Here is a 22,393-nt window from a genome sequence, read left to right as displayed (position 1 = left end):
ACCAGACTCCAGAGGACCGTGGGAGGGCACCAACTCCCTGGGGCCGTGGGCGGGGATGGGGGGAGGGGGTACCCAGCTGAGCCCAAGCAGGGGAAACACACGTTACCAGGGGCTCCTTGTTTCCCGGGAGTACCACTGGGTCCCTGGAGGCCTGCGAAGAAGGACAGAAGAACTAATCACAGTGCTCAGGGCTCCTCGGTCAGCTGACGTCCTAGAGCCTGAAGGAGGGGACGAGGGCCCAGCACAAGGGGAGGGGCTTCTGTCTGCATCATTCTCTCTCTCTCTCACACACACACACACCCCAATAGTGACAACATTCACCCTTCACAACAGCAAGGAAAAGAGAGATGGGGGATGAAGGGCTGAGTTTCTTAGGCACAGGGGTGTCAACGAGCCATGGCCCCTGCCTCCTCACCCAGCCCCTACCCACCTGCCTCTCCCTTGATTCCAGGTGGGCCTTGGAGTCCTGGGGGGCCTGGAAAGGAAATGGAACTCAGAACGTAGCCTGGACGAGGAGGAGAACCAGGTTATGGGGCCAGTGGACAGATGCCAGTGTGTGTGGCAGCATGGCATGCCTCGGTCCCCTTGGTCCCCTTCTTGGCCTGTGGCCTTGGCAGGCAGGGGATTCCAGGCATGCTCTGGGTTCCTTTTGACCTGGAAGACCTGAAGAAGAGGGGCAGAGACACCAATGGGCCAACCCACGAGGTGGGGCAACAAAGCCATTTATCACCCCATTATGTATTCGATGACTGTCACTGAGACTGAGCCAAACGATGTGGAAAGAAGAGAAGAAAAAGCAGAGCTCCTTCCTCTGGGAAGCTCATGGCCTACCAGGCAAAATGCAATCCTATCAGTAACATCTTCTAAGAGAGGCTGAGTCAGACAGACCTGGCTTCAGGTCACACCACCACCCCCTCAGCTGTGTGACCTCATGCAGGTCACTTCTTCATTTTGAGCGTCAGCTTCCTCCTCAGCAAATTGAGATTAATATGCCAGTTATGCAGGGCCATCCGGAGGCAGGCTCTGGATCAACGGAACCTCCTATCGCCGCAACTTGCATGTGGCTCTGGCCCTTTCCAAGGGCCGCCTTGCAGACTTGAGACCCACAACAACCCGGGAGGGTGGGACGTCCCATCCTAGTTCGTTAGGGGCTGCTAGGACACCGCAGAGTGGCTGGCTTTGAACAACAGACATTTCTCTCAGTTCTGCAGTTTGGAAGTTCCAGATCCTAGATCCAAGAGCTAGTGTGGTCGGGTTCTGGTGAAGGCCCCCTTCTGGGGTGCAGACCACTAACTTCTCGCTGCGTCCTCATGGGGTGGCAGGGAGGGGGTGCCGAGGGAACTCGTTGGGTGCTGGGAGCCACACCGGCCTTGCTAGATGACACAGTCACAGTGAGGAAATGGCAAACGTTTACACAACTCCTGCCATGAGAGGCGAAACTGGTCTCTCCTTCTACTACTACTGCTCATATTGAAAATAAACCGGTCGTCGTTAATTAGGCCTTACAGCATTCCAAATCAGACTGATATTCCCCACACAGTTACCCTGTAAGAAAAAAACATTTTCCTGTCCTTGCATAAGAGATTTTAGATCAAAATATTATAAACATTTGACAAAAGCCTCTTCTAATGAGCCTTGCAGACCCAAAACATAGACTTGAAGGGCTTAAAAAGACAAGAATTGCATTTGAGTCTGGCCCAAAGAAAAGGAGCCTAATTTGGAGATAAGAAATAAATACAAAGTCAAAAACATAGTCCATTTGAGTCTTGTCTGAAGAGAATTGGAGCCTAAACTGGAGATTAGAAGTGGAAGACAAGGACATAACACAGTGCCTTCCCAAGGTCTACATTCCACCTTATGCTGACTTCAGTTATGAGGATGGATAAGGATGTGAGAAACCCAGGTCCAAGGCCAACACACACAGCGCTGCCATTGTGCTTGCATCAAAGAAAGGGCTTTCTCAAACAACTTGTTAGCAAGCATTCTTTTTCTTGTGGTTTGTGAGCCTAGTAAAATGGCTCCTGGCCTATCTGTGTACAGTTTGACCTGTTTTAATCTTAGCTTTACTGGCTTAAATGACATGAATATCATCCTGTTTTATGCTGAAGACATCCTGTTATGTTCTGTGGGATTTTCTCAACCTCACTGTAAGTGCATTACATAACTCGATTGTAATTTGTTAATCAAAAACAAAGTCATAATTATTGGCAAAAAACCAATCTGTAGAAAATGAGATAGGTTTTTCACTTTCTTAATCTTGGGGAGTGACACTAAAATGAATGAGATAGTTCTCTGTATACTTTTGATGATTAAAGCTTTTATTATGAAAAATTAGTCATTATAAAAAATTTCTGTTATTCTAATCACTTCCAATGATTAAAACATCTTACCACTAAGAATTAGTCACTGTAAACAATTCTGATTTTCTGATGTCATGTTATTGCTTGATCAATAAAAAGAGACACCAAAGCAGACAGAGCAGAGATGCCTGCCTGGTGACCAAGAAAGAAACTTGAGGCTCTCTCACTCTTTTTTGCCAATGCCGTCTCTCCTTCAGGGGACCCTGGACCTGCTGAAGCTGGACTCCGGCAGTTGGGGCCCCTTTGATAAGGGCACAAGTCCCATTTGGGGGAATGCCCTACCCTCATGACTGAATCGCTTGCCAAAGGCCTGACCTCCTAATACTGTCACTCTGGGGGTTAGGCTTTCAACATATGAATTCTCGTGAGAGACTACTCAGGCCACAGCATGTCCCACCATCACCGTGAGGACAGTGACTTTCTGAGAGGTGTGGCTTTGCCTGAGGTCACACACGAGGAGAGAGCCTGGCAGATTACAGGTCTCCCGATGGCAAAGCCTATCCTCATGTTGGGGCGCCATGGTGACAAAGCCTTTGACATGCCTTCTATTTCAGAGTTAGAGCCCCAGTCTGATTGGTGGAACCCATAATGCCGTATCTCTCCTACATTCATGAGTCGGGGCAGGAGGGGGCAGAGGGAAGGGAGCTGACCGCTGGCCCCCCCACTGGCCAGTTGTTCAGCCTTCACCTGGCCTCGCCAGTTTTCCTGTGTGACACAAGAACAGCACCACCTGTCTCCCAGGGTCCTCAGGGGACTACACAGGGTCACGTGACATGGTAAAAACCTAGGGAAAGTGGGTTTTGGCTACCCTTAATAGCCAAATGGAAGAGGCAAAAACTCCAGAGACCTGTGGGTACAGGGTTCAAGGTCAGAGGCTCCTGCCCCTGGCCCTTTAGGAGCAGTGCCCCGCTTGTTGATGGGATGCATCCTGTCCCTCAGAGAGCGAGTCCCTAGAATCCTGTGCCCGTCAATATGGTTCCTTCCCACCACAGGCTATACAGGCTAAACCTGCTCTGCTGTGGTGGCCTGGTGTCTGGGGTGGGAATGGGACTCTCTCCTGCTGCTCCTCCAACAATGCCTGAGTTAGCTTGAGTCCGTCACCATGACTCTGAGCCTGTTTCCTCATTTGTGAAATGGGGGTAATAGCAGAAGCCACTTGGGGTTGGTGTGAGGAGTCAACACTATACATAGTGAGGGGCACCCCCTTCATTGCCCGTGATCCAGGCCAGCCTTGTCCCCACCAGTGCCAGCCTGTCTTCCATCTCTGCTCCTCTGGTTCTTGCACTCCAGCACATGGGTCTTCCTTCTTTGCCTTTCTATGCTCACCAAACTCCCCTTCCTGCCTCAGGGCCTTTGCACATGTAGGTCTCTGCCCAGAATGCATCTTTCCTGACACCTTCTGCTCATACTCAGGTCAAGGCTGAAAGGTCTCTCTGGGAAATGTCCCTGACATGTGAAGGGGGTTAGTTCCCCTCTGTGCTCTCCTTACCTAAGGAGTTGTCCTAGTCTCTCAGAGCCGAAGGAACTGTAACCAAATCATGCTTCCCTGGGGGAAGGGGGCCTGTCTGTCTTTTTGTATCTGCATTCCCAATGTCTGGGTATTGCCTGGTCCGTAAGAGGCTTTCAGTAAATATTTGTTGGGAAGAGAGTATGGGTGGGTTCCACATTACCCTTTCTCTAAACTTGACTTAGGTGAAGCTCCCCTCTCCACCCCCGCTGTTCTGGAAGCTTGGGCGGTTTCTCAGCAGGCTACCTCTGAACCAAACCAGTCACCTCTGAGCCCTGCACCCAAATGTCCTCTGGGACCCACTTATTGGTCACCAGGGCCCTTTGCAGGAAAATGTGCCTTTGGGGAGCCCTAGCTAGGCAAGGCAGGCCATGGCTTCAGCACCATTGTAGAGTTGAGAAATTGTACCTGGAGCCACTGTATGCCAGTGACTCTGTGTATGTGCAAGCAGAGAGAGATAGAGGCAGAGGGACAAAGGGAGGCTGTTCCCCACCCCACAAGTGAGCTCTGTGTCTGGTCCTGGAGCACTGAGCCTGGGGCAGGTTCTGCAGCAGATTTCAAATGTCAGACTAAACCCACTGGGTTGACAAGAGGTGTAAGCCCTGATCATGTTGGCTGCAGGGTAGAAGCTGCTGGAACAACATCTCCGTGGAGGGGCGGACACAACATTCATCAGGCTGGGGCTGCCCACGAGGTTCTAAGATTATCCCTTTCTTATAGGGGAGAGCAGAGCACAGAGCTCACACATGTTATATGACTGACTCAAGGCCACCCAGCTCCAGAGGGAGCCAGTGTTTGTCTCTAGTGTTAGTCACACAGGGCACACTCATGCCACTGGGGAGGGCTGCCTCAAAACTCTTCTGGCCAGCGAGGGGCCTAGGTGGCTCAGAGTCGGTTAAATGTCCAACTCTTGATTTCGGCTCAGGTCATGATCTGACAGGTCATGGCTTTGAGCCTCGTATCCAGCTCTGCACTGATAATGCAGAGCCTATTTTCCTTCTCTCTCTCTCCCTGCTCCTCCCCTTTGCTCGCTCTCTCTCTCTCTCTCTCTCTCTCTCTCTCTCTCAAAAATAAATAACTAAACAGTAAAAAATAAACCACACAGCTCTTCCTGGCCAGCAGTGTGATCTGGGCCATATGTGAAAACTCATGAGGCCAAGGAGTTCTGTCCCAAGAAGGCCATGTACCCTTATTTTCCAGGTGAAATTTCAACCACTCAGGTGATAAAATGGAACAGGAGGTGGAATGTAGTGTGTGTATATGTGTGTGCACGTGAGCAACAAAACCTACGTGTGTTCAGTAGAAAGGAAAAGCAGCTGAGGCCCGGGTTTTTGGCTCAGAGAGCTCTTGCTACTGTCAGACATTTGTTGCACACCCTTCACGTGAATCCTCCAGCATCCGCGTGAAGTGAGTCCAATGATCTCTGTTGCTTTTTTACAGGGGTGAGGGGCTAAGGGCCCAGAAACTGGCCCCAAATCACACAGCTAGTAAGTAGCAGATTCAGGTTAGAGGCTGGCCCTCCCGTCACACTCCACCCCTTCCCTACTCCTTCACGGTGCTCCAGGAGACAGGAGAGGGGCTGCTCTGGACATTGTCACAGGCGGGTGGGGTGGCAAGCTAGGTGTGGGGTAAGAAGCACCTGGAAACAGTGCTTCCGGGAGACAGAGAGGGAGTCCTGCATGAGCAGCAGGGATGCCTTGGACGGTGGCTTAGATTTGGCTGGGTTGGGTGATGGGGAAGCCATTTCCCATTTCAGCCAAGGAGCAGGGAGAGGCCCAGAGGGTGGGAGTTCCAGTATGGTCAGGGAACAGAGAGCAGGGCAAACTGAGGACCAGTGAGTCTGTGGGGGGCTCTGGAGGCCCGAGGAAGGTAAGCTGGGATTGAGTCACAGTAAGGCACAGGCCCGGAAGCCCCTTGGGGAAGGCTGTGGGGAGTGGGAGACGTGGGTAAGAGGGGAAGTGAACGTACCTGGAGGGCCTTGTTCCCCTTTGATCTGGAACATCTCTGCAAGGGGAGAAAAGAGGATTGTAGCCTAGGCTGAGTGGGTGCACACGCAGAGCACCAGGCTCAGAGCTGGAAGGCTGTGCCCTTGGGGCTGAGGGCAGATGGAGATTTGGACAACAGGACTCAAACACTCGGGCGTTTTCCAGGAATGAGTTTTTTAAGAAAAGCCTGACATTTAATTGCAAGTAGTGGTCGGCACCAGAGAGCTATCGATCCCTGGGAGCCGCAGGAGTGTGGAAAGAAGGTTGAGACCCCCGGACTCTACCCTGTGTTGTCAGAAGACCTTGGGGCCAAACCCGTTAAAGGCAGCCCTGGTGCTGATCACATCTTTGTGTCTCACGAAGGGTGGGGTGGTCCCCCGTGTCTGAGCGTCTGAGCCTGGACTCCGCCTCTCTACCACAGCTGTCACCTCTCCCCACCTGATGGCTTGGCCTTTATCTGTGCTCACAGGGGGGCCACAGCACATGCTCACATGGGCAGAGAACTGCAGTCGAAGAATTATTCCCGAGGCCTGAGCTCGTCCCAGACATGAGAGCCGGAGCTCCATGCGACAATGTGAGCCATGCAACAGTCAGGTCACACCTAGAGGCTGGTTTTCCCCAGCTCAGATCTTCCTGTCCTGGCACAGCCAGAGAGAGTGGTGGACAGCCTCACCCGACCCAGAGAAGACTGAAGGAAGGGGAGGGCAGTGGCATGTCCACCTTCAGCTCTGTCACCTCCTGTGTGCAGCCCTATCTTTCAAGCCACCACACTTCCCCAGCAGGGCCACTGCCCTCTCCTTCCAAGGCTCCCAGGTGGTCTGGACTGGCTTCATGGCTGCCATGATGCTTTTGGCAGCCATATATTAGTTGGCTGCATGGCAGTGGTCCTGGGAATTGTCCCAGGCTCTGTGTTTTACCCACCTACCCTAACATTCTAGATCTATCTGTGGGCTTTGTGACTAAGACCTGGCCTCAGGCTGGTTGCTCTGGTCCCTGGCTCTTGAAGGTCAAATTCTGCTTGGATAGGGCACTTGGTCCCTAGGTTCTTGACCCACTTGTCTACAGCCCCCAGTGGGGCCGTAACCTCATGCCCACTCCGTGTGGCTCTCACCCCTTGTCTTGGGCCCCAGGGTCTCATACTGGGCCAGGGTTCTGGAATGCTCTCTTTGCCAAGGAAGGAGATTCAGGCCCAATGATCCCTTTGCCCATGAACCAGCAGCCCCTACTTTCCATCCTCTGAAGGGTCCTGGTGCAGGAAGGAGGGGGCCAAACCTGGGTTCTGAGTGAAGTTGTCCACCTTCCACAGCAGGTGTTCCTGTCTGTTGCGGACCTGGGTGATCTGGGCCTGCAGGATTTGCAGCCCCAGGGTGCCCCCAGGGAGTCTCGGGATGGACATCGACCGCAGCCAAAAGGACGGGCTGTCCTCTGTGGTCAGGGTTCCATTGGTGAAGTGAGTCTCCATGGCCTCGAGCCGCTCCTGCAGATTCAGAACTGGACACCCCCACCCCCATAGCATCCTTTTGGGGACCTCATTAAAGCCCCAGGCGTGTAAGAATGGTCCTGTGTCATATGTGTACAGCTTCTGTGGATCCTGAACACCAAACAGGCATTCCATGTGCTGCCAGGCCCTAGCATGAGCACAGAGCTCTTTCTAGATCTTGCATGTGTGCACTTGACGCTGTGACGTTACACATTCATAGACTATTTCTCAGGGCCTACGGACATACCTATCACATCACGGTCAACCTTCAACCTTCCTGCAGGCCCTGGGCATGAATGTATAAAGACTAACGTACTGGCATGACCTAATCATGCGTGATCTTAATATGTAAACGACACATGTTTATGACAGCTGAGCACACGATGTTCTTGTGTGACTTCAGCATCTGCAGATTGAATTGCTTCATGGCCTTAACATTTGGACTACGAACACTTTGAAAGTTAAGTCATGTGAAAACAAACAGTCTGCTCAATAAAGCCCCTTCACACTCAGACACTAGGGATCCTTGATGAAAACTGCACACGACATCGTGGGTGAAATTATTGCACTGCTCTAGACACACACAGGTTCACCTGAGCTTTCTTTCTCTCTCTCTCTCTCTCTCTCTCTCTCTCTTTCTCTCATCCACACACATGCAGACACACACATGCACACACTCCCCTCGCCACTCCTCCTCCCATCCCCATCAATGTGGCTACCCAGGAACTAAAAACTTTCTCTCAACAGGTGACCCCCAGGCCCTTCACTCAAACCCGAGCCCCATGTCAGCCCAGGAAGCACCAGACAGGACCAGACCTCTTTACCTTTCACCATCAGCAACCCACCACCTGAGGTGAGGAGAATCAGGTAGATGGCCAGCACGGCCGTGAAGCAGTTTACCGCCTTTCTCTTCCTTGACTTCTGATCTGAAACACAACCCCAGTAGAAGGTGGCTATTGTAGAAGGCAGAGAGCAGGAAACCCCCAACTGTGTCCAATCCCCGCTCTGTGTGAGCAGAAGGCTCCCCGTGAGGTTAAGGGTAAAGACACAAAGTCTCACTCCCTCCAAATCTTCCCTGACCCTCCTCTTCCCACAGCCAAGAAGCGCCATTATCGGTCACTCATCAGTGTGGCTGGGCACACAAACACCCGGGCCACACATCATTCACTGAACAGTGCAGTTCTTAAACCAGGCTCACTGTGGAAGCCCCTGCACGGTGCCCAGAAGTAGGGGGCTCTCAAGAGAAGCTCATTAGGTGAACTGATGAATGAACATACTTGAATTTCAAAACCTTGAGAGGAGGATCCTTGTTGCCACTTTATAAACTGTGAGTGAGGTTTGGAAAACTTGGAAAACCTGTTAGGTCATGAGACACAGATCTGGAATTCAGATCCAGGCTTTTGCATTCTTGTTTTTAGGTTATTTAATTATAAAAATAAAATATGCTTAATATTATTTGTCAAGCAATACAGAGAGCATTGCAAAGGTTAATGATCTTGTGATTGGGGACTTCAGAGGACCTGAATTCCTCAGTGTCCCAACCCGCTGACATAAGCTTTGCTGGCATTCTGGGGTGTGGCCTTCTTTATCTTGCTTTGCTTGGGGAAACTGAGCAACCCGTACTCTGCTGAATAGACTTGTTTTTTTCTTTTGGTTTTACACAGCCGATGTCATCTTACATATAATACAGCACATTGCTTTCTGCAGTGAATGATTTACTATGGCCATTCCTCCAGTCTCTTATTTGTTTATCTTCTGTCCTTTTGTTTTGTAGAGAGGGATTTAACCGTTCTTTTAATAGCTGCCTAATATTCCTTCAAGACAAGGGCCATAATTTACACAGAGGTTTCCCTGTGGACAAGCTGTTTCTGGTTTGGGGGGTGACAAAAGAGGCCATTGTCATTCTAACTGCAATCTTTCCCCCACACCAGCTGTCTCCCCACTTTGGGGCATCCAAAGGCAGACAGCTGGCCTGCGGAAGGTCCTGTGGTCCCCACCACTGGCACAGACCTGGTGTTCAGAGAAGTTAGGGCAATATAAAAGGTACGTGTCCCTGGGCCCATCGAACCCCAAGGCCTGAGCTTACCTCATTAGCCTACACTGAGAGTCACCCTTGGGAAAATGCAGTTGAAATGAACTCCAAGGGCAGGTATGAAGGGAAAAGGGATCCTTTGTGAGCATCCCAGGGGAGGGAGTCAGGGGTTGTGAACACTTTCTTTTGCTCTGTGGTAGGTGACAGTGTGTGTGAACCTTCTGTCTGTTTTCCATCTCCTGTGGAAACGTTGTCACTCTGCTAATGATCCTTTGAGCCACCCACAAAACAGAAGTCTCTGTGTCAGCACTGTTGAATGCATGGTGGTCTCAATGGGTCTGGCAGCCACAAGAGGAGTGGTTATCTTATTGGGTGGCTTTTGAGTGAGTGGCACTTGGTTATGCTTAGCCTAGCATAGAGCGTCCCCTGCATTGCACCTGCCAAATGGAGGCCCACACAGTAGCCTCTGTGAGCTCTCTAACACACAACCTGGCCATGTCGCTTCCCTGTCCACTGTCCTGTTCACCTCCTCCGGGCCATTTCTCCTGTGGCTACACCTCCACACCCCACTCCACATGGACCCCGACCAATAGTCAGGCCAGACCACTCGTGGTGACACCCTTCTGATTCCAGGCAGTGTATCTCCTCCCTTCTGCATAACTAATTCTTCCTCATCTTTTGGGAGCATGGTGGAGCTCCTCCTGCTCCAAGATGCATTCTCTGACTCCCTTGGGTTAGGCGGGATCTTGCCCTCCTTCCCCACGTCTCTCTGGGTTTCTACTTGGTATGACATCCGTCACCCTGAACTGTGTCTGTTTGTGTCTCAGTTTCTCTCCAATAACCTGGAAGCTTCTTGGGCTGCCTTCCAGCACCAACATGGTGTGGACCACACACTGCATGCTGGGAAGATGAGTATTGAATGGAGGAATGAGTGACTGCAGAGGTTTGGGTACTGCACACATGTGGAGTGGAGTGCCGCTAGTTTAGACGTGTTGAAAATGCATCAAGGCCCAACTGCAGACCTCAGGTAAGCATGTCTTCAAGGCGAGATGGGAAACATACAAGGGAAGCCTCGTAGTTAACAGAAGATGGTGGACGTTGAATGCAATCTTGTAGACAGCACTACAGTTTAAAAAAATGTTATTTTATTTTAAGATATATAGAGAGAGGGACAGAGAGAGAGAATAGAGAGAGAGAATCCCAAGCAGACTCCAGTTTTAGTGTACACCCCAATGTGAGGCTAGAACTCGCAAACCAGACAGCACTAAACTTGAAGAAACAATGGGAATAGAAAGACAGTGAGGTTCAGAGATACGGGTGTTAGAGGTCAGAGGTGGCAATGAGGGCCAGCATGGAAAATACAGATATATATTTTTTTAATTCACATTTTATTCTAAGTACATTGGCAAGGGGACATATAGTTTTCTTGAACAACTTTTTAAAAAATTTAGATTCAAGTTAGTTAACATATGAAAATATGAATATGTTCAAACTAGACGGTAGGAGGGTGGAAGGCATTTGAGTAACGATAATGAGAGGACACATGACATGATAGTAGGACAGAGTAGTTCGGGGCTGTTCGCTCAGGCCTTTTTTTTTTCATGTTTATTTATTTTGGACAGAGAGAGACAGCATGTCAGTGGGGGAGGAACAAAGAGAGAAGGAGACAGAACCTGAAGCAGGCTCCAGGCTCCAAACTGTCAGCACAGAGCCTGACGCGGGGCTCAAACCCACCAGCCGTGAGATCATGACCTGAGCTGAAGTCAGACACTTAACCACTTAGCAGCTGAGCCACCTGGTGCTCCAACAAGGATGCTTTTTTAAGTCAGAGCTATCATGTAACATAGAGGCAAGGTATTATAGAAACCTGGAATGGCATTTCTCTAACTGACTTTGTACAAAGCTGATATTCTGATGCATTTTTCTTGTTTTTAAGTAAGATTCAGGATGAAATTTTTTAAGTTTTTATTTTTTTATTTTGAGGAAGGGAGTTACAGAAGGGGCGGAGAGAGGGGGAGAGAGAGAGAATCCCAAGCAGGCTCCTCTGCGCTATCAATGCAGAGTCCAAGGCAGGGCTCAAACTCAACAAACGGTGAGATCATGATCTGAGCTAAAATCAAAGGTCAGACCTTTAACTGACTGAGCCACCCAAGCACCTCAATCTGATAAATTCAAAGGAGGCCTGTGCCCTATTGGCTTGATGTCTCCACCCCCAACCCAGTTCTTTTTTTTAATGTTTTTAAATTTATTTTTGAGAGAGAGAAAGAGTGATATCGTGAACAGGGGAGGGTCAGAGAGAGAGGGAGACACAGAATCGAAAGCAGGCTCTAGGTTCTGAACTGTCATCACAGAGCCCGACGCGGGGTTTAAACCCATGAGCCATGAGATCATGACCTGAGCCAAAGCCAGACACTCAACCATCTGAGCCACCCAGATGCCTCACCACCTTCAACTTGGTATCACTGGACAGTGTGAGGAAGTACGTTCGGTCTCTGCAGGCAGCACTGCTGGGAACAGCAAGGATACCAGTAGCATAAGGTGAACAAAACAGACCAGAACAGCATGGTCAGGGCTCTGAAAGCTAACTTGCTATTGAAACCAGAGCCCACAAGATGGACTAGAATGTATGTGATAAACCTAAACAGTGTGATTTTCTACTAAAACAGAAGATTTAAAAAGATCCAGAGTCTCCGGACATTCTACACGAGATGTCCACAATACAATGGAAAACCACTCATCATGCCAAGAGTAGAGAAAATTGCAACTTGAATGAGAAAAGATAATCAATGAGTGTCAAAAACATTGGAATTATTTGATAAGGATTTTAGAGCAGGTAAGACAAAAATGTTTTAATGAACAATTACAAATGAAACAAAAAATTAAAAAAATTTTAATGTTCATTTATTTTCAGAGAGAGAGCACAAGCAAGGGAGGGGCAGAGAGAAAGGGAGACACAGAATGTGAAGCAGGCTTCAGGCGCTGAGCTGTCAGCACAGAGTCCAACGTGGGGCTTGAACTCATGAGCCATGAGATCATGACCCGAGCCAAGTCAGAAGCTTAACTGATACTTAACCCAGGCACCCCAAACATATTTTTTAATATACAAAAAAAATAGAGAATATAAAAAAGAACCAAATGGAAATTGTAGAATTTCAAAGTACCAATTAAACAAGAATCTCACTAGATGGACTCAACAGTGCAATAAATGTGATAAAGGAAAGAATCAATGAACTAAATGATAGAACAATAGAAATTACCCTTCCTAGAAAACAGAGTAAAATGACTAAAAAATAAAAAATAAAGAGACTTACAGAGCTATGTATCAATAACAAAACACATAGCATTCGTATCATTAAAGTCCAGAAAGAATGTGAAGCTGAAAAAAATATTTAAGTAATGGTGGCTGAAAACTTCTCAAATTTGTTGAAAGTCACAAACCTACTAATTCAAGAAGTTGAGCAAAACCCAAACATGATAAATTCAAAGCAATTAATAACAAAACACATCACAAGTTAAAAATCTGAAAAAACCCCGCTACATACCAAGAAAATTAAAAATCTAAAGGAAAAGAAAAAATCTTGAAAGTAGCCAAGGAAAAATGACCCATTACCTATAGACATACCAGTTTGAATGACAGCAGATTTCTCATCTAAAAACAGAAGTGACATGACATTTTTCATGTGCTAAAAAAATGAATTATCAATATTATTTAGTAAAAATATCACTAAAGAATGAACAGGAAATAAAGAGATTCTTAGATGAAGGAAAACTAAGTGAAGTTACCGCTGGTAGATCTACTTTTAAAGAATGGCTAAGAGGGGGTGCCTGGCTGGCTGAGTTGTGACTCTTGGTCTCAAGGTTATGGGTTGGGTGTAGTAATTACTTAAAAATAAAATGTTGGGACACATGGGTGGCTCAGTCAGTGAAGTGGCCAACTTCAATTCAGGTCATGATATCAAGTTCGTGGGTTCAAGCCCTGCATTGGGCTCTGTGCTGACAGCTCAGAGTCGGGAGACTGCTTCGAATTCTGTATCCCTCTCTCTCTGCCCCTCCTGTGCTTGCACTCTGTCTCTCTCTCTCAAAAATAAATAAACATTAAAAAGATTTTTTTAATAAAAATAAGATCTTAAAAAAAAAAGAATGGCTGAAGGAAGTTCTTCAGACAGAAGGGCAGAGATAATAGCAGAAGATAGGGCACTTCCAAAAGGAAAGAAGAAGAAAAAAGAATGGGTAAACATGGAGATGTGTTTAGACCAACCCCCTCATGATTTTTTAAAATAGCATTTGATGGTTGAAACAAAAATTATAATTATGTGATACCTAGTGCATGTAGAGGAAATGTTTAAGACAATTACATTTCAAAATTGGAAAGGCTCAAAAGACATAAATGGAAATAAGATTTCTACATTTGACTCAAAGTGGTAGAATGTTGATATTGGTAGACTGTGATAAATTATGTATGTACATTGTAGTGCTCAGAAAAAAAATTAAGAAAACTATTTCAAATAATGAACTGAAAAACAAACAAAAAACTTTAAGTAAGTTAAAATGGAATTCTAAAACATGTTCAGGTAACTCATAGGAAAGTTAGATAAGAGAAACTGGTACTGGGAAACAGGAACAAAGAGAAAATGCATAATAACACCGCAGATTTAAGCCCTAAAACATCAATAATTACTTTACTGTACAAGGTTTAAATATATCAATTAGGAGACACTTGGGTGGCTTAGTTAGTTGGGCATCTGATCTCACTGTTGTAGGATCGAGCCCCATGTCAGGCTCAGCATGGAGTATGAAGCCTGCTAGGGATTCTCTCTCTCTCCCTCTCTCTCTCTGCCCCTCTCCCACTCATGTGCTCCCTCTCTCTCAAAATAAATAAACTTTAATAAATAAACAAACAAACCAATGAGAAGGCAGATAGTGGCAAAGTGGATTAAAAGGCATGACTCAAACTATATGCTCTCTTCAAGAAACTAAACAACAGGGCTCCCGTTTGTACAAAGCAAAAATTTATATAACTGAAAGGATAAAGCAATATATCCACAATTTTGCTGGGATGTTAATATCCCACTCTCAGATATTGGTAGAAAATCAGCAAAGGTACAGAAGAAATGAACAACAGCATAAACCAATAGGATAAAATGAACAGTTACAGAACACTCCCTGCAACAACAGCAGCATACACATTCTTTCCATGCACACATGGGATACTCACCAAGATAGACTATGTGATGGGTCCTAAAACAAACCCCAACAAAATGGAAAAGAAATGAAGTTGTGGAGAGTATGTTTCCTGACTATCGAATCAAAACAAATCAATAACAGACAGACAATAGGAAAATCTCTAACTACTTGGACATTTTTAAACTAAATAATGTGTAGGCTATAGAGTCTTAATTATGTTTTTTGAGAGACAGAGGGAGAGCAGGGGAGGGGCAGAGAGACAGGAAGACATAGAATCCACCGCACTGTTAGTGCAGAGCCTGACATGGAGCTTGAACTGATGATCCGTGAAATCATGACATGAGCCAAAATCAAGAGTTGAATGCTTAACTGACTGAGTCACCCAGTCACCCCTTAAATAAAAATTTCTAAAAATAGAACTGATAGAAATTAAGAATACAACATATCAAATTATTGGATTCAGCTAAAGTAGTACTGAGAAAGAAGTTCATAGCAGTGCTAAAGGCTTACATTATAAATGAGGAATGGTCTCAATCCAATAAGCTAAGGTCTTAACTCAAGAAATTGGAAAAGAAGAGAAAAATAAACCCTAAGCAACCAGAAACAAAACAAAACAAAAAAAAAGATCAGAGCAGAAATCAATGAGATTTAAAATAGGAAAATGAAAGAGAATGTCAATAGAACAAAACACTGGTTCTGTGAATAAAATCAACAAAACTGTTAAAGTTCCAGCAAGATTGACAAAGAGTAAAGAGAGAAAGACACAAATCATCAATATCAGGAATTAAACACAGGAATTACCACAGATCTTGCAGCCCTCACCAAGAAAATACGAAAATCCTATCACTGACTTTATGCTCACAACTTAGAAGAAATGAACCAATTTCTCAAAAACTACAACTACCAAAACTCAGCCAATATAAAATACATAATAGAAATGTCTGTATCTATTAAGTAAATTTAATTTGTACTGAAAAACTCCTGAAAAAGAAATATCAGGCCCAGATAATTTTATTGGAGCATTCTATCAAAGCCTTTAAGAGAATTAACACTAGTTTAACATGTCCCTTACAAGATAATGGAAGAGTAGAGAACACGTCCTAACTCATTTTAGGAGGTCAAAATTATCTTGAAATGAAAACCCAAGACAATATAAAAAAAAACTGATCAGTATTTTTCATGAAATGTGACATAAAATCCTCCATAAAATATTAGTAGTCAGTATTAAATGATGTATCAAAAGAATGTATATGCCCTGATATAATGGGATTTCCAGGTATACAGGCTGGTTCAATATCCAGAAATCAATCAATACCATCCACCATATCAAAAAGTTAAAGAAGAAAAATCAGATAACCATATAACGGATGCAAAAAAAGCACTTGACAAAATCAAATTCACAATAAAACTCTCATAATTAAAATTCATAACTCTGACTCTCTTAATAAATATTAAATTCATAATTTAAAACTCTCAACCAACTAGAAAGAAAAGAGAATTTCCTTAACTTAAAAAAAGGAGCGTCTAATGAGATGCTTCAGTAGCTCAGTCGGTTAAGCATGCAACTCTTGACTAGGGCTCAGGTCATGGTCTCACAGTTTGTGAGTTCGAGTCCCGCTTTGGGCTCTTCACTGAGAGTGCAGAGCCTGCTTGGGATTCTCTCTCTTCCTGTCTCTCTGCCCCTCCTGTGTGCATGCACAGACTCCCTTTCTCTCTCTCTCTCTCTCCCCTATAAAACCTTTAGAATTAAACATAAGAGAAAAATTGTGGGTCATCAGGCCAGCTGAAGAGGGCTTAGACTTGACACCAAACCCAATCCATAAAAGGGAAAATTGCTAGGTAGGATGGCCCCCATAGAATTAAATATTTTTCCTTCGTAAAAGACTGTTAAGAGGATGAAAAGACATGTTACAGACTGGGAGAGAATATTTGCAAACATTAGCAGCTGTTATTAAAATGCAAATCAAAGCTATAATAGGCTGTCGCATTCAGACACCCATTCAGAATGGCTAAAATAAACATAATAATAATACCAATTGCCAGCAAGGACCCAGAGAAACTGAATCCGATGTACATCACAGGTGGGAATGTAAAACGACACAACCAACACTGGAAAAATAGATCAGTTGCTTCTTATAAAAGCACACATACACTTAGAATCCAGCAATTGCACTTTGAGGCATTTATCCCAGTGAAATGAAAACTTAGGCCCACACAAAAACTTTTACATAAATGATCATAGCAACGTTATTCGTAGTAGCCCCAAACTGGCAACAATATGTATGTCTTTATGTCTTTCAAGGGGTGTGTGGTTAAACATGTACATTCATATTGTGGAATAAAACTCATGAAAACTACCCATTAATAAAAAGAGCTAAGATATATAGACCAACTTGGATGGGTCTCCAGGGAATCGTGCTAGATGGGGAAAATAGCCAATCTTAACAAAGTTACACATCGTGTGATTCTGTTTATATAACATTCCTTAAACGACAAAATTATAGAATTGGGGAATTGACTGGTGATTGTCGGGGGCCACTGGTGCTGGTGGGGGGTTAAGGGGCATGTATGTGTGGCTATAAAGACAGCTTGATGCAGAGTCTGGTCGTGACGGAACAGTTCGGGATTCTGATACTGGTGATGGTTACACAAATATGCACATAGGATACACTTATAGAGAACTGTATTCACACACACAAACAGATGCATGTAAAACTAATGAAACCTAAATAAACTCTGTAAGTTGCACCAATATCAATTTCCCGGTTGTGATATTATAGCTATGTAAGACATTCGCACCCGGCGAAACTGGTTGGGGTCACAGAGACTTCCCTATACATGTTTATGCAACTTTCTGTGAGTCTATAATTATTTCATAAAAAAAGTTAGGAAAAAAAGAACTCCAGGGTGGAGCTGGATGTCTGAAAGATGCTGAGAAATAGTGACACGACAAAAAACAAAGTCAGAACAAGGACCCGAAGTGACAGTCATCACAGCAGCGCTGACCCTGAACAGATTCTAGTGTTCAGGTCTATTGGGAGAATGTTTAAAATTATCTGTAGAGCAGGAAGAAGAGACAGCTAGACCCACAGCTGGGAGCCAGTGCTTCCTGTTAATTAAAACAAACAACAACTTTGCTACCTGTATTTTTTTAAAAAATATTTTATGTTTTATTTACTTTTTGAGAGAGAGAGAGAGACAGCATGAGCAGGGGAGGGACAGAGAGAGGGAGAGACAGAATCCAAAGACAGGCTCCAGGCTCTGAGCTAGCTATAAGCACAGAGCCCGATGTGGGGCTCGAACCCACAAACCGTGAGATCATGACCTGAGCCGAAGTCAGATGCTCAACCGACTGAGCCACCCAGGCACCTCGTGCTACCTGTATTTTTGGGAGTTTTTCTCTGTCAAGAAGAGTGTTTTCCAGACTACAAATGGTGGAAAGACGTATCAAGAAGCAAGATGTGAAGCCTGAAATAGTTGAGGGCTCAGGGTGAGAGGTCCAGACAGATTACATCCCACAGGCTTGCAAGAGCTTCCTGATGTGCTAACAGACCTCCTTCTTGAGAAACCAGACACACTGGAGGAAAGACAGGAAGCTCAATAAAGAAAAATGTCTATAGTTTTCCAAAAGGAGTGCATCCCAGAAGGATATTGACATAGGGGACAAACGGAGGGTCTCTTATTCAAACCTAGATGTGCCATTGAGGGGGAGGATGGACCGGATGCTGGTCCACGAGGAAAGACCTGGGGTTTTGGTGGACCTTCCAGGCAGCAAGAGTAGTGTCAGGTTGAGTCTCTTCAGAAAACAAAAGCAATCTTCCACAGACAAAAGGAAAGGGAGGGCGTGAGGGAGGAAGAAAGAAGGAAGATGCTTAGAGACATTTAGTGCTGAAGCAAGGAGTTTTGTTCATTTCAGTAAGCCCTGAGAGGTCACTATGTTACAGAGCCTCACAGTGACTACTATCCATAATGGCATTCATCTAGAAAGTTCCATATGTTCCACGATCTTTGAATGAGAAGATGGGAAGTTGTGAGTGCATTTAGAAAAATGTTCTTTCCAATGACGCTGAGTGTTTTGTTGGTTGGTTGGTTGGTTGGTTGGTTGGTTGGTTAGTTAGATTTTCAGTTAGTGGCATCGGGAAGCCAAGTCAGAAATCTGGAATTCCCCCTTGAAGCTGGCCTCCCCCTCACTAGCCTTGTCCCATCATTATAGTCCTGCTGACTGGACTTCGAATACCTTTCCAGAGCATTCCTTCTTTTCCTCCCTCATAACCACTGCCTCATATTGTTTCTTGCTGCTATGCTTTTCTCTGTCCTCAGAGTTACTCTTTTTAGCTCGTCTTGGGTTTAAAATATCAAATGCAAACCAAGGCCTCTTTGCCCAACTTCAAACTTGCAATGGTCCCTTGCCTTCAGGACAAAGTCTAAATTAATAATTGGTCCTAGGTTCAATCTCCACTGAACTTCCCCACTCAGTGTTGGCCCCACCTTATGGAACCATTTGTGTTTTTCTAAATAGTTCCTATGAAGCGGTCCTAAACTTGTGGTCCTCTATTCCTGGCCCAGCCAGCGTCTTCTTTCCCTAACTTATCCTTCAAACTTTGAAGAGCTCTCACCTCTGACCTCCACATCAGACCACAGTAGATCTGCCCAGGGATTTGTCCTGTGTTGGTGACAAATTGTATAGAAATAGTTTACGAGTGCTGGCTACCACCAGCATGACTGAGGGCTGACTCTCCGTTTACTCCTGCCTATTTCCTCGGTGCTGAGAGCAGTGCCCACCAGGGGCTCAATGTTTGATCAGCTGACATTGCTTGCACATTTTCAGTATCTTAAAAAGGCATATATCTAGAATGCTGCATTCCCTCAAAGTTCTGAATAGCCAACAATTATTAAAGTCATTTGCATGCATGTCTTCTCTCTTACCACACTGTAAATTCCTAAATGGCAGGACATCCAACCCCCCAGCATTGTACCCCCTTAAATTCCAGCCATGACCGCAGGCACAAATGCTGGATGAGAGAGACAAATCAGGCCAGGGGACAGAACTTCGCTTGTTCTGAACAACTTTCAGAAAAGAATGGGGGTGGGGATGACTCATTAGTTCAGAGCAATTCCAAGATAATATTCTAGAATGGGAAACCAGAGAGCCCCTTAACGAAAAGCACTCACTGGTGACTTTAAAAATGCATCACCTGTATAACAAGGAAGGAGAAAAAGATGACAGAGTTGCCTGAATATTTTAGAACCTGAATTGAATCTAAGACAAACTAATGATGAAGCGACAAACATAGCCTAGTCAACACGAAATGGAGAAAGCACTCCCTGACCAGCACATCAGTTATAATGGAAGTCACCTTAAAGAATCTTAAAGGAATCACATTAAATAGCTATGTGGCACTGGCTTTAGTTCTGTGAAACTTTCTCATCCCTCTCGTTTTGCTTTACCATTTCATCGCACAATCTTTGTGTCCAAATAAGACGTTAATAAAAAGGAGGAGCATATGGTAAGGATTAGCATTAATCTAGGGGAATTTATTTGAATACAATTTATTGCGAAGCTAAAAAAGCAACCCCAACTAATGATACAGCGTCTCTTACTAGCCTTATACAAATTCCAGATTGAAGCATTCCAGAAATGGATTAGTGAGAGTCTAGGGTACAAACCTAGGCTTTCTATCACCTTGTCCATTCTTATGTTGCCAACAGAAAAAGTATATCACCAGGCAATGTCATTACTGGGAAGGAGTACTTTACCATTGATTTCAAAGGTCTCCATTGCAGGGAACATGGTTTGGTCGATAGCTTCTCTTTCTCCAGTGCAAGCCAAGAATTCGTCCTCCTTGAGAATTTCTTTATTTTCCATCGTGAAGCTTTATAGGTGGCCAAAAAGTCCTAGAGGCAGCAGAAATGTTCCCTTCAAGAGGAACCACTTGGGGAAAGATTGTTCCCATTTAACGACTGCTGCTAATTGTAGGACACACAGCACTTCCCTTTGGCTCTGACTTCTGAATCTGCAAAATGTTTCCTGACATGATCAGAATTGGACATTTCTCAAAAACAGGCTATTCACATGTGGAGCTCCTGCTCTGTGCAGCTACCTGTTAAGTGGGGTTGTCAAGGTGGCTTTAGGGGTAAGTCACAGGTCCTTGGAACCACCCCTCGCTCCAGGCCCCTGGGAGCTGGGTGTTGGATGACCCGGGGGAGGATGTCTCCCTCCTTGCCTTCTGCCCATCTAAGCTTCGCCATCACTGGAGACCCAGAACACTGTCTCAGGCCCCTACAGCTCACATGGAACTCTCCCTCCTTTGGCCTACTTTGGCCTGAGGGTTCACCTTTGCCCTCAAAGTATAGACCCTGGACCAGCAGTGTCAGGATTACCTGGGAACTTGTTAGAAATGCAGTCTTGGGCAGCTGGGTGACTCAGTCGGTTAAGCATCCAGCTTTGGCTCAGGTCATGATCTCACTGTTCATGTATTCGAGCCCTGCATCAGGCTCTGTGCTGACTGCTAGCTCAGAGCCTGGAGCCTGCTTCAGATTCTGTGTCTCCCTCTCTTTCTGACCCTCCTCTGCGGGCGCTGTTTCTCTCTGTCTCTCAAAAATAAATAAAAAACATTTAAAAAAAATGCAGAGTCTTTGGTCTCATCCCACATGAATCTAAATCTACAATTTAACTAGATTTCTGGATGGTGTACCTACACTGCTCTATACCACGTGTTGTAGTATTTAATTATGCTTCCACTGGCATTTTCCCAGACTCCTTCCGTGTGGGTGCACACATGTGCTTGCTCTGGCCCCAGTAAGACCTGAACTCTGAGGGGAGAACCCCCTTCCTTAGCTCCCTCTTGTCAGTCATTCCCCATCCTTTCTGGAAATATAGCTGGGTGGTGAAGTTACAGACCCTGTGAGTTCAACTGTTCGGGTTCAAATTCCCCCTGTTCCTCATAGCTGCTGCATGACCATGGGAACATCGCGTAAGCTCTGAGTACCTCACTTTCCTAGTTCGTAAACTGAGGAAGACGGTGATGTTTGTTGTGTTGGCTAAATGGATCAGACCACGTACAGTGGCCGGAGGGCACCTGGCTATGATCACTAGAGACATGAGCTTCTTGGTTTCTGGGGAGATAAGGGAAAGCTGCTGTTAAGTGAGGCAGTCCCTGAAGCCCCTGACAGAATGGAGCAGGGCCAGGGGTGGGAACACCCCAGAAAGCTTGCTGATCAGCCTCAGGTTGGAGGGCTGACCGGGGCTTTGCGTGGAGAGCAAGATGGGCGGGGGCCACCCCTGGTCAGAAAGATGCCAAGTTCAGGCACACAGGCAGGGTGGCTTGAGGGCCAAGGAGGCGTGAGATTTTGGGGCTGCTCGTACCCTGAGAGGTAAAGAGGAGAGGTGGCCTGAGATGAGGGTGGGCCTCGCTAAGTCACTTTCTTTGGCCTGTGACATGGCAGAAAATGAAAAAGGAAAGGAACTGGAAAGCGAGTTACAGGCAGTGCCTACAGGACAGAGGTCCCAAGTGGTGCCCGCAGTTTCAGCATTCAGGAAGTCTCTGTCTGGGGCTGAGGTGCTGGGAGCTGCAGCCAACATGGGAAGGGGAAAAGGTGAGGAAATGAAAGCAGCTAACAGCTCTAGTCAGAAGTTTGGGCCCTGCAAGATAGTAGAGGCTACAGGGGGGTTCCCCCATGGGAGAGAAATCCTCCAGGGACAGGAACCTGCTCATTTAGGCTGCGGTGCCTCCTCCCCCTGCCTGGTCAGCTCTGCTCTGGCCCAGAATAATCCTTGTTTGCTGTGGGCTAGTTATAGAGTGCGGCCATCCTTGGAAGGAGCGTTTAGTGGATATCAAATATGGT

General features: G+C 46.0%; 1 protein-coding gene across 1 annotated transcript in view; it reads right to left on the bottom strand.

Annotated features, from left to right (window-relative positions):
* The window catches only part of MARCO (macrophage receptor with collagenous structure), a 35,315-nt gene extending 14,901 nt beyond the window's left edge, over window positions 1-20,414 (bottom strand). Inside the window, exons 1-6 of the mRNA XM_029933020.1 lie at window positions 20,306-20,414; window positions 8,157-8,258; window positions 7,125-7,343; window positions 5,836-5,871; window positions 431-475; window positions 107-151 (exon numbers count right to left, since the gene is read on the bottom strand). Of these exons, the coding sequence (XP_029788880.1) occupies window positions 107-151; window positions 431-475; window positions 5,836-5,871; window positions 7,125-7,343; window positions 8,157-8,258; window positions 20,306-20,414 (556 nt within the window). The remainder of the gene's footprint in view (window positions 1-106; window positions 152-430; window positions 476-5,835; window positions 5,872-7,124; window positions 7,344-8,156; window positions 8,259-20,305) is intronic.
* Between the last annotated feature and the right edge of the window lie 1,979 nt (window positions 20,415-22,393).

This window comes from Suricata suricatta, chromosome 3 (genome assembly GCF_006229205.1).
Source record: "Suricata suricatta isolate VVHF042 chromosome 3, meerkat_22Aug2017_6uvM2_HiC, whole genome shotgun sequence".
NCBI lineage: Eukaryota > Metazoa > Chordata > Mammalia > Carnivora > Herpestidae > Suricata > Suricata suricatta.
Note: the sequence above shows the minus strand (reverse complement) of the source record. Positions and strands in the feature narration are given on the sequence as shown.